Below are 12239 nucleotides of genomic sequence, written 5' to 3'. Positions count from 1 at the left end.
ACGGTATGCAGCCATGGGGAGGAGCAATTGGCCCATAGCAAAGGGATCAGTGGTTCAGCACCTGCTATGCATGCAAAAGGTTCCGGATTCAGTCTCCTACATAATCTCCTACATAATATGGAAATATATATATATATATATATATATCCCCCACTTCAGTAAGTCAGGTTGTAATGTACACTTCAGTGTACATTCCCAATCTGCCCCAATGATGAGATAAACCACATCATCTTTAGACATGGAGCAGAATTAATGGATGTAACTACAAACCATTTTGGGATTTTATATTGTGATATGCTTCAATTTTTTTGGGTGGTAATTTTTCATCTGTGTATTATGATTTTGTATGGTTCGGGACATTTTGTCCTGCCTTGTTGTGTGACAGTTGAAAGCACAGTTGAAAGAGGAATCCTTGCAAAACCAGCCACAACATGCCTTCAGGCATCTAAGTGAAGAGAGATCCTATCTCTTTGTTAGCAAAGGCTGCCCTTCTTTATCACATTGGATTCTGCTTTCAGGAATGCTGCAGAGAAAGGAACCTCATTGCTACCAGGTCAATGGCGAAATGGCTTTTTTCCCTCTCTTGCCTTTTTCCCTTATTGAATCATAGAATCCTAGAGTTGGAAGAGACCACAAGGGCCATTGAGTCCAACCCCCTGCCAAGCAGGAAACACCATCAGAGCACTCCTGACATATGGTTGTCAAGCCTCTGCTTAAAGACCTCCAAAGAAGGAGACTCCACCACTCCTTGGCAGCAAATTCCACTGTCGAACAGCTCTTACTTTCAGGAAGTTCTTCCTAATGTTTAGGTGGAATCTTCTTTCTTGTAGTTTGGATCCATTGCTCCGTGTCCGCTTCTCTGGAGCAGCAGAAAACAACCTTTCTCCCTCCTCTATGTGACATCCTTTTATATATTTGAACATGGCTATCATATCACCCCTTAACCTCCTCTTCTCCAGGCTAAACATGCCCAGCTCCCTTAGCCGTTCCTCATAAGGCATCATTTCCAGGCCTTTGACCATTTTGGTTGCCCTCCTCTGGACACGTTCCAGTTTGTCAGTGTCCTTCTTGAACTGTGGTGCCCAGAACTGGACACAGTACTCCAGGTGAGGTCTGACCAGAGCAGAATACAGTGGCACTATTACTTCCCTTGATCTAGATGCTATACTCCTATTGATGCAGCCCAGAATTGCATTGGCTTTTTTAGCTGCCGCGTCACACTGTTAGCTCATGTCAAGTTTGTGGTCAACCAAGACTCCTAGATCCTTTTCACATGTACTGCTCTCAAGCCAGGTGTCACTCATCTTGTATTTGTGTCTCTCAATTTTTTTGCCCAGGTGCAATACTTTACATTTCTCCCTGTTAAAATTCATCTTGTTTGTTTTGGCCCAGTTCTCTAATCTGTCAAGGTCATTTTGAAGTGTGATCCTGTCCTCTGGGGTGTTAGCCACCCCTCCCAGTTTCGTGTCATCTGTTTGGTGTCACCCTCCTCCTATTGCCAGTTCTACAACAGGACCTACTCTTTCTCTGGCAAGCAGCACAAAATGAATTATGAGGCCTGTTGCTACAGCAGAGGGTTTCAACCTTTTTGAGTCCACAGCTCCCTTGACCAACTACAGTCATACCTTGGAAGTTGGACAGAATTCGTTCCGAAAGTCCATTCGACTTTCAAAACGTTCAGAAACCAAAGTGTTGCTTCTGATTGGCTGCAGGAAGCTGCCAAAGCCCTGCGTTTGGGTTCCAAAGAACATTTGCAAACTGGAACACTCACTTCCAGTTTGCGGTGTTCAGGAGCCAAAACGTCCAAGTACCAAGGCATTCAAGATCCAAGGTATGACTGTACATTCTTTCTGCAGCACCCCAGGAACCCAGTTATGTCACCCTTTGCCGCAGAGCCGGCAGCCCCTCACCCCAGTTCAAACACACTCCTCTCCCTCACCTTGCGAGTCCTCCAGGCAGCTGCTATTGCTGCCCCTGGTCTCTGAGCTGCCCCCCTGCCCCAAGGGGAGGTGCCTCCTCACACTGCGCCACAAGGGCATAGGACGCACCCCCTGGCCAGCCCCAGAGGCACCATGTGACTGGGAAGCTTGCCTTGTAGCCTGGGCTGCTGCAATAGCTGTGTGAGCCTTTGAGAGGCCGAGATGCAAGAGGGCTTCAGAGGAAGGGAGGAAAGAGGGACAGAGGCCAGCACTGCCCAGGGCACCCCTGACCATCATTCAAGGCACCCCAGGGTGCCACGGCACACGGGTTGAAAACCACTGTGCTACAGAGATCAGGAAATAGGAATGTAATACACAATGTTCCTTTTTTAGAGGGTGCTGGGCATGAGTTAGGGACTCCCTGATACAGTACATTTAGGACCAAGGCTCAGAAGTTTCTGGTGGGGAAAAAGAATGCACCATTTTTGAAGACATCTTAAACATGCCAGGGAGCAGGATGTGAAAGGCTACATTGAAGAAGAGCCTAGGGGACTATGAATTGAAAAGGGAGGTTAGATGTGGGGAACGACGGATCTTCTTTCTGGGCATGATTTGGGCACAGATATAGACATTTGTGTCTGTACAAGTAAAGAAGAAATTCACAGCAATGTAATTAAAAAAGAAAAGAAAGTATAAATGGCAGTGCTTTTTTATTATTGCAACACAGAAACAAACAAACACACACACACACACACACACACACACAAGTCTTGTGGCACCTTAAAGACTAACACAACTATTATGGCAATACTAGTCTTTAAAGTTCCACAGAACTCATTTTGCTGCAACTGACTAATACAGATACTTTCCTGAAAATTATAACAAACACAAGTTCTTGTACCGAAGTGTCTTAGCCACTATCAGATGGAGGAAGGCTGCTCTAGAATGTTCTGTCCCAAGCAGCCAGCATGGCCAGTGGTAGGGAATGCCAGGAGTTGTGGTCCAAAATAACTGGAATAGCAAACTAGGCTGACCAAAAAAAGTGGTGAAAGCCCTACGGGTGGGGAAAATAACTTGCATGTATGTAGAGGGTAACAAATTCGCATCCAAGTATATATTAAACCACCATCAGCAATCAGGATTGCGCAACGACAAGCCAAACCGAGTAAGGGAGCTGGTGTGAGCGAATAGGATTGGGAACAGCTGATGAAACGCAGGCTAAAATGGCGACTGGAGAACGGCTCCCCTTTGTTAAGGGAGGGCGGTTATACTAGTCCGCCTGGAAGGAAGGGCACAGACAAAATGAAAAATGCCAAAGAAAAGGGTCCTTAAAAAATAAAATCCCGCGTCCTGATGTGATTGGCCATCAGGATCTCTCGGCTTCTCCTCCGAATGATCACAGCGCGGGGAGTTTAATATTCAATTAATCTTCATGTAAAATGGGAGAGGCACTGCTGAGAGCCACCGTCCGGTTTCCCCCGGTCGCTTCTTTTGTGAGATAAGGTTATTTTTAAAAAACCCACTTTATCCGCTCCTCCCCTTAAGAAAAACACACAGAAGACCATAGGTGCCGGCTCACTGGGGTGTTCAAGCACCCCCAAAATTCCCCGTGAAGGGGCCCAGACACTCACAAATTTCGGCGCCCGGGCAATGCACGCTGCGTGGCAACCACGGCCCCGGCAGCCGCGGGGCCAAGCTAGCGCTCCTGCAGGAGACTCATTTCCAGTGTTAAGTTTCTACTTCAAGATCACTGCCTCGCAAAAACCCCGGCGCCCCCGGAGTGTTCGGGGCTGGAGCTTCGTTGCCGCGTTAGCCGGTATGTATGTCAGACACGTGGGAGAATTAAGCCACGTAGTTTCTTGGAGTTTCCAGGCCGAAGACGAGAAGGCAGGCTCCTCTATCAATAGGCTGCAATCCTTACCTGACTGTAAACCCCACTGAACACATGCTGTGCAACTGAGCTGTTAGGAAGCACACTGGAGGCTGCATTCGCCCCATTCATTGAGCTGAGCTACGCTTTTGGAATCTAAGCCCGCAATAACCAAGCATGAATAAGTCTTTCCCCTGGCTCGAGCTCTGATTGGATACTTCTCCACGAGGTCTGATTGGACAGCTTCCATGGTTCTGTTGATTGGTTACTGAGAATTCATGGGCGTTTACAACATGCTGGGAACAAGTGGGAGGCGGAGCCTATATAATTCTCGTGCAGGTTTCCACTCTGGTCCGATCCCAGACTATAAAATTTGCAGGCAGCTTCTCTTTCGCGGTAGTTTGGTTTCTGCTCTGCTGAGAAGATGTCTGGACGTGGAAAGGGAGGAAAAGGCCTTGGAAAAGGAGGCGCCAAGCGGCACCGCAAAGTGCTTCGCGATAATATCCAGGGCATCACCAAACCTGCTATCCGCCGCTTGGCTCGCCGCGGAGGCGTGAAGCGTATTTCTGGCTTGATCTACGAAGAGACCCGAGGCGTCCTCAAAGTCTTTCTAGAGAACGTGATTCGCGATGCTGTGACCTACACCGAGCACGCCAAGAGGAAGACCGTGACTGCCATGGACGTTGTCTACGCTCTGAAGCGCCAGGGTCGTACTCTGTACGGTTTTGGTGGCTAAGGGGATTTCTTAGTCCTTGAAACTACTTAAAACAAAACAAAAAACCCAAAGGCCCTTTTCAGGGCCACCCACTTTTTCTTGAAAAGTGCTGAACCACCTAATCTATGATATTGATACATTGCATGTGGAAATAATTAATTGAGTTACTTTGTTACCTTCGTTATCGTTTCACAGGTAAATGAAAAGGATTTCTCATAAAAGTGAGTCGAGTCTTGCAGCCGACCTAGGATTGGCTTCCATTATTAAGAGTAACTTTCAAACGCTTTATAAAAGTTCTGGTTTAACCCTACCGCTTTGTTTGCTATCTGCGAATGATTTATGCCATTTAACTTGCAATTCCACCCTCGAGCGCCTTCTGAGAGAAAGCGGTCGCCATTTTCTTTCAGGAAAATAATTGGTGCTTCTGCGCTTGGGGAATATAGCCTCCCCCTCAAGTGGTTTTTTTCTGGTTCTTCCTAAGCACTCTTAAATCTTCAGCTGTGCTTAAACCTACTCTTAGATAAAAAAAGTGAGATCTGAATGCTGCACTGGCTTTCGCCATGCTGGCCCGAGAACAAAGAGAAGCAGATGGAGGTGGAAGGGCGTGGCTTAATTCCCCGCCACAACGACTCGGCGGCGCGGGAAATTCAAAATATCGCATGAGTTAAAACAATGGCGTTTCTGCAATGAGTGGAAACTGCCACCTGATGGCAGCAAAAATTGCAAGAAGCTCGTTTGCTTTAAAAAAAAAAAACCCAAAACAAAACCCAGAAAGAACCCAACCACCAAGAAAGAAAAGGGCTAAAAATGATGTTATGTAAGAAAACTACTAGCTCTGATCAGAGGCAGTAATGTCAGTTGCTGGAAACTGCAGGGAGAGGGGGAGTTCTGTTGTGCTCAGGTCTTGCTAAAATACGGAACCCATTGGTTGATCTTATGCATAGCGAGGAATCCTATTCGGAATAAGGGAATTTCCCTTTAAAAAAGGTAAATGTTCACAGCTATGATCTTATGTTCTTAAAACTGGAACACAGACGGCTTGCTGTGTGTTTTGATTAACTAACTAGCATCAATATATTCTTGCTGGGCTGTGTGTTAGTGATCCCAATTTCATGAAACACCCCTTTTTTAAAAAAACAAACTAGATATTGTGTGTTTGAAAGTTGTAGTTCGTTGAATGTCTTATGTCATGGCCCCTTTGTTATAAAGGTTCTTAACATTTCAAGAATGTATTTGTGTTGTGTGTGTGGTGTCCACTGTCCCGTGTAGAGCCATGCTGACCCGGAAGAGCTGATCCTGAGAGTTGGAGAATATTCCAGAGTAATTTGGGATGGGATATGGCAAAGAGGGGCTGCAGAGGGGTGGAGGGAGTCAGCAAAAATTGGATGCCCTGCCATGCCTGACCAAGAAGTGTTTCCACTCGCCCAGGTGGATATAATTCAACAGCTACATATTAATTTTCCTCTCAAGAGCCTAGTGATATAAACAAGCTTCAGTGCACAGCTAAGTAAATGGGGTTTTGTTTTTGTTTTTTGGTTTTTAAAGATAGCCTTGCATTATCTTAAAGACTTCACATGACCTATTGCTCTCCTACCCTCCTATCCCTAGAATGACGTGGTGGGGAAGCCCTGCTATCCCCTCCTTCTGGAGGTATCACTTGCTAGTTGTTTCTATGGCAACCTAGCTGTACAGTGGTACCTCGGTTCTCAACCTATCGCAGAAAATTTGCTTAAGGATAAAATAAAACATGTCTCCATATAACAAACTCCAACTCAAGTATGTCCATTTGTCCAAGTCCTACTCCATAAAGGAGAAGGGCTCCGCTCCTCGACTTTTTTAAAAAAACCTTTTGTTCACATGCAATCTCCAGTTGAAGTGGCCAAGCTTCAAATAATACAAATTTCTACTCAATATAGAATGTGGCTCATCCCATGGACTGAGACTAGTTTGGGAGAGCAACTGAGGTACGTGACTGGGAAATGTTGCTGTCCCCATTAAAAACCATATCCAGTGGTGTAGCGTGGGGGGTGCAGGGGGGGCCGGCCGCACCGGGCGCAACATCTAGGGGGCGCAAATCCACGGGTTAGGGGGCACAAATTACTTGCCTTGCTGACAACCCACGCTACGCCACTGACCATATCTGCAAATATGCAAGAAGCCACTCTAAAAAGGCTATTGAGATGGCATTGGACTCCACTGTTTATCTAAAATCAGAAAAGGAGAGGCTGTGGTTCTACTGGAACACTACTTCATATGTGGTGGAATCGCTTCATCTGGCACTCATGGCTTCACCCAAAGAATTGTGGGAACTGTGGTTCACCCTCACAGGGCTACAGCTCCAAACACCCTAAACAAACTACAGTTCCCAGATTCTTTGCAGGGAGCCATGTGCATTAAAAGTTCTGTGTGTGTGCGGCCTAAAAAAAACCCAACACAAACTGAGCAGCTCAGGATACTTGCATCTGGCATCAGAATGTGTCATGTCCAGACAGAAAGTGTGACCTAACAGTCTTGAGTCATATCAATTAAAAGTCCCTGGGTTGATTTATATGTGGACACTCCTTGCAAAATCAAGCCCTGGTCCACTCATTGGCAGAAATCACAGCAAACAGCAGCTGATACCTAGTGGTCCACTGAAAACTGACCAGTGTCTGCTGGGGCATCACATCCTTTGCTTTATATGAATTTGAAAGCTGGTGCCACAGAGGAGAACTTTGAGATGGAGAAAATGTACGAGCACCGAGCACCAGTGCAGTCCTATGTACATTTATTCAGTGTCAAGTCAAGTTGTGTCCAGTGGGCTTCTTAAAGTATGATGGCAACTTTATAAATTGATAAAGCGGTAAGGGGAGAACTGAAACTGACTCCTTCCAGCCATTTCAGATTGTTCTGCCATTGTTATACTCTGATTTCAAGAGGATTGTTTGTATTTTAGCAACGGAGTGTTGCGAAATCCACACTCCCTTCTTTCTCCAGTGCCCTTTGATCAAGATATGCTCTATTTGCATTTAATAAATTGCTATTGCAATTTCCCAATGAGGTACCTGGGTCAGAAATCAGGCTGTCTCATTGCAACCACATCATATACAAATGAAACTCTACAGAATGGAGTGAAAAGAAAGCATAGGATACTTTCCAGACGGTGAGCCAGTCCTTAGACACTTAAAAACCTCCAGCATCCATTAGTGTGGCAAGGAGAATACTAGCGCCATAAAATGCCATGGGTGGTTTCAGAACTATATGCTAGGATCAATATATAGTGTCAGGCCATGAAAAGGAGTGAGATAATTTATAACAAATAAATAAATACTTTTTTACGCCCTACAACTGAGGGCCTTTCTGTGCGAGGCAACTTCTCTCTGGGCCCAAAGTGAATGAATGAATGTGTTACTTGGCCCAACTCGAAGCGCTTTTGCGCGCCACCGGCCACTCGGGAGACGCCGGGTCCCCCACCAGCGGGGCGCAGACCCCCCCGAGATTGGCCCGGCGCGGATCTCGGGCCCCCGATCGCCGCGAGAAGTTTTTAATTTAGCCGAAAAGGGCCCAGATTTCCCGGCGCCAGGCGCGCTGAGCGGGACTCGGCCGCGCTTCTGCCTGGTTTCCCCGGGCGCGCCGCCTCCCCGGCCCGCGAGGCGGCCGGGCTCGAAGAGAGAGGCTCCCGCGGGTCCGTTTCGCCCGGGGCCCGGCGCGCTGCGAGGCGGCGACGCGGCGATTTGGGCCCTTTTGTGGCACCCAAGAAACACAAAGTTGCAGCGGGGACAGGAGCCATTTCTGGCTGCGGAGGAGAGCGCGGGGTCTGCGAGCGCACCAATCAGCGCGCAGCTCCGCCCCTATAAATAGCAGGCAGCTCCGGGGCCGCACTTCAGACTTTACTTTTCGGTTCCGAGAGGTTCTAGCCCGCCACCTCCTCCTTCAGCATCAGCCCCAGCGGAAAGCCGTCGCGAGCCGAGGCGACCATGTCGGAGACTGCTCCCGAAGCGCCCGTGGCCGCGGCGCCGGCCAAGAAAGCCAAGAAGCCGGCGGGAGCCGCCAAGGCGCCGCGCAAGGCGTCGGGCCCCAGCGTGACGGAGCTGCTGACCAAGGCGGTGGCCGCGTCCAAGGAGCGCAACGGGGTGTCCCTGGCGGCGCTCAAGAAGGCGCTGGCGGCCGCCGGCTACGACGTGGACAAGAACAACAGCCGCATCAAGCTGGGCCTCAAGAGCCTCGTCAGCAAAGGCACCTTGGTGCAGACCAAAGGCACGGGCGCCTCGGGCTCCTTCAAGCTCAACAAGAAGCAGCTGCACGACACGGCGGCGGCGGCCGGGGCCAAGAAGCCGGCCGCCGGGCGCACCAAGAAGGCGGCGCCCAAGAAGCCCGCCTCCGGCTCGGCCAAGAAGCCCAAGAAGCCGGCCGCCAAGAAGAGCCCCAAGAAGGCGGCCGCGGCCAAGAAGCCGGCGGCGGGCGCCAAGAAAGCGGCGGCCAAGAGCCCCAAGAAGGCCAAGGCCGCCAAGCCCAAGAAGCCGGCGCCCAAGAGCCCCGCTAAGGCCAAGGCCGTCAAGGCTAAGGCCAAAGCCAAGCCCAAGACGCCCAAGGCCAGAGTGGCCAAGCCCAAGAAGGCGGCGCCCAAGAAGAAGTGAAGGGGCCACGCCATGCCTGCCTGCCCGCCAGCAGCCCTCGCCATCCCAAAGGCTCTTTTAAGAGCCACCCACTTTCTCACCCGGAAAGAGCTGACTTTCGCACCACAGGTTCTCCCCGTACTTTGAAACTCACACACCCCTTTCTCGCCCGCTTTTTAATAAATCCCTGTGCGCACTTGCACCCTCCTAGTCTGCGCTAGCACTTCGGTGCAGCTACGCACAGGGTTGAGTGGTTCGCCTCTTTAGCCATATGGTTTGGGGTACTTGGTTTTACAGGGCAGTAGTGTACTGTAGTTTGCTTGAGCGGGATTACTCTTGTGCCTAACTCCTGTGTTGTCAGCTAAGCGTGAATTGAGGGCATTTTAATAAAAGTCTTCGCTGGTTCACACAGTGGCCAACAGTTTCGCGAGGGGGACTCGAGTGCAACAAAGTTTGGTGTACGAGTTCCTGGGGTGTAGATACACAATTTCCCGCTAGGTATATTCCTTACTCCACCCACAAGAATGAACGCTGAAATTCCAGTACGCGCTTGCGCCAGTCATCAGTTTTCCCAGATCCTTAAATCCCCCACATCTCCAGCCTGAAGGAGCTGCGACCACCCTTGTCAATCATTCAGTGTTTAACTCCGGTATAAACTCAAGAGAACAGGGTAGTGAGGTCTCCTTTGCCATATTCTGCTAAAGCCTATCCGCCATGCAACCACCAGTGCCCATTCCCCCCCGCCAATCTTTTCTCAAATATTTACGTGGTTACGCCACACCAAAGCTTGAAATCGTAGCCCATTACTTCAGCTTCTAAAAATGAGTGTTTTTTAAGTAAGCCTATTTAAAGATACAAATGCAGTAGAAGTCATACCAGGGATAGCCCGTTATGTATTTTGGACAGTATTAATATACAGGTCAGATTTCCCCCCCCGATAAAATGCTGCAGCAGCGACCAGCTCTTTAAGGGAAGGAGTGGGTGGCTCTTAAAAGAGCCTTTGGGTTGTTACGAGTTTGCCGAAATCAATTGTAATACTGTAGTTTTTTAAGCCCTTTCCCCGCGGATGCGCCTGGCGAGCTGGATGTCTTTGGGCATGATGGTCACCCGCTTGGCGTGGATGGCGCACAGGTTCGTGTCTTCGAACAGACCCACCAGGTAAGCCTCGCTCGCCTCCTGAAGGGCCATCACCGCAGAGCTCTGGAAGCGCAAGTCAGTCTTGAAATCCTGCGCGATCTCCCGCACCAGACGCTGGAAGGGCAGCTTGCGAATCAGCAGCTCCGTAGACTTCTGGTAGCGACGGATCTCTCGCAGGGCGACAGTCCCAGGGCGGTAGCGGTGAGGCTTCTTCACGCCCCCCGTGGCCGGAGCGCTTTTACGCGCAGCCTTCGTGGCCAGCTGCTTGCGCGGCGCTTTGCCACCGGTAGATTTGCGGGCGGTCTGCTTGGTCCTGGCCATCTCTCCAAGGAAGTCAGCAACAAAGTTAACCTCTCTGTAGTACTTCGAAACAATGAAGCCAGCGGCTGGGCTGGCGGATATTTATAGCCGAATCCTCGTGGTCCTATTGGCTGAGGTCCGCAACGCAGTCGTTGAAAAAGTTTGAATATCCCGGGCTCTGCCCTGGTTGGACCGGTGATGGCAAAGCTTTCCGATTGGTTGATCCTCCTTCTCGCACGCCCAGTCTTTGTTCTCCGGAGTGAGGACCCTCCGGGCCGCCTCTCGCTTTCTAGCAGTAAACATGCCATGCCCAGTCACATCCCGCAACGATTCACAGATTCACACACGGAAAGAACGCGCACGGCTGCTGTGTTGTGCTTGAGGAATCATAGCGCAAGGAGGAATTCCCTCCGGTGCGGATTCTCCCTTGTTATTCAACATGAATAACCTTAGCATTCATTTTATTAGAGCTGCAAAACCTAAGCACACTGAGAAGGGGGGGGGGGGCAGAACTAGCTCCATGGAAATTACTCCCTAATTATAGGACTTGTCAGTGGCACATTTAATTCCTATTATATGGTCGAGGTAATTCATATCAAACTAACAAGCGTATATTTCCCCTTCCCAAAAAAATGATTTTTATCTCACCTTTCAGCAGAAAAAAGTGGCCCACGTTTTAAGAGAAGGAACACCAAAGATGGAGATGGAAGAGGGGGAAACAAGATCGTGCACTGTAGTAACAAAGTAAAGAGGAGGGGAGGAATTGAAAAAATTGGAGTGGAGTCTAAAGTTCCTAGTATTTCAGCAGAGCCAAAAAAGGTGTGTGTGTGGGGGGGGGGGTGCAGTACCATCTCAATGCTAAGAGTGTGGTGCTGATAATATCAAGGTTGCAGATTCTATCCCTGTAAGAGACAGCTAGCTGCATATTCCTACCTTGCAGGGGGTTGGACTAAAGCATTCCTTCCAACTCTATGATTCGATAAGGCAATACATAATGTATTGAAATCCGTGAAATTGTTCATTAAAATGTGCAGTTAATAATCCCTACTCTGGCATGGGGTCAAATGCAGGCCTTCAGGTCTCCGACCAATCCTAGGGACTCTCCCCAGGCCACTTTGGTCACTAGGGCGCCTTTGTGCTTTTGCCTGGTTGGAATGGATACAACTTGCTTGCATGGAGGGAGATGCTTGTGTGCACACATGTGTGTACATGTAGGGATTTCTGACATTTGCATGGCTAGAAGGTAGCCTATAAGGTCAGCCACACCTATTGCTCCACCCACTTTTTAATTCTGCCCCGACCCATCCCTTGCATGTGGCCCCCAGTGGGCTGCCCACAAAGGAGTGCGGCCCACTGACAGCAAAATGTGCTGCCCACTGCTTTAGAGGATGAGTAATACATTAAGCAGGGGGATGCGGGTGGCGCTGTGGGTTAAACCAAAGAGCCTAGGACTTGCCAATCAGGTGGTCAGCAGTTCGAATCCCCTCGACGGGGTGAGCTCCTGTTGCTCAGTCACAGCTCCTGCCAACCGAGCAGTTCGAAAGCACGTCAAAGTGCAAGTAGATAAATAGGTACCGCTCTGGTGGGAAGATAAACAGTGTTTCTGTGCGCTGCTCTGGTTCACCAGAAGCGGCTTAGTCATGCTGACCACATGACCCGGAAGCTGTACGCTGGCTCCCTCGGCCAATAAAGCAAGATGAGCG

At 49.4% G+C, this 12239-nt stretch overlaps 2 protein-coding genes and 1 pseudogene across 3 annotated transcripts; 2 read left to right on the top strand and 1 right to left on the bottom strand.

The window, feature by feature from the left end:
• Nucleotides 1-4091: 4091 nt before the first annotated feature.
• Nucleotides 4092-4626, top strand: LOC310828736 (histone H4). The gene has a single exon (XM_083706467.1). It carries the CDS (start codon nt 4214-4216, stop codon nt 4523-4525), a length of 312 nt encoding a protein of 103 aa, XP_083562593.1. The 5' UTR covers nt 4092-4213; the 3' UTR covers nt 4526-4626.
• Nucleotides 4627-8460: 3834 nt separating this feature from the next.
• LOC310830898 (histone H1.2 pseudogene) lies at nt 8461-9283 on the top strand (annotated as a pseudogene). The gene has a single exon. The product of its transcript is annotated as a histone H1.2 pseudogene (transcript).
• Nucleotides 9284-9993: 710 nt separating this feature from the next.
• Nucleotides 9994-11059, bottom strand: LOC310830692 (histone H3.2). The gene has a single exon (XM_083710520.1). It carries the CDS (start codon nt 10555-10557, stop codon nt 10147-10149), a length of 411 nt encoding a protein of 136 aa, XP_083566646.1. The 5' UTR covers nt 10558-11059; the 3' UTR covers nt 9994-10146.
• Nucleotides 11060-12239: the final 1180 nt, after the last annotated feature.

The sequence above is a fragment of the Podarcis gaigeae genome, assembly GCF_964106915.1.
Source record: "Podarcis gaigeae genome assembly, chromosome: 13".
Classification (NCBI taxonomy): Eukaryota; Metazoa; Chordata; class Lepidosauria; order Squamata; family Lacertidae; genus Podarcis; species Podarcis gaigeae.
Note: the sequence above shows the minus strand (reverse complement) of the source record. Positions and strands in the feature narration are given on the sequence as shown.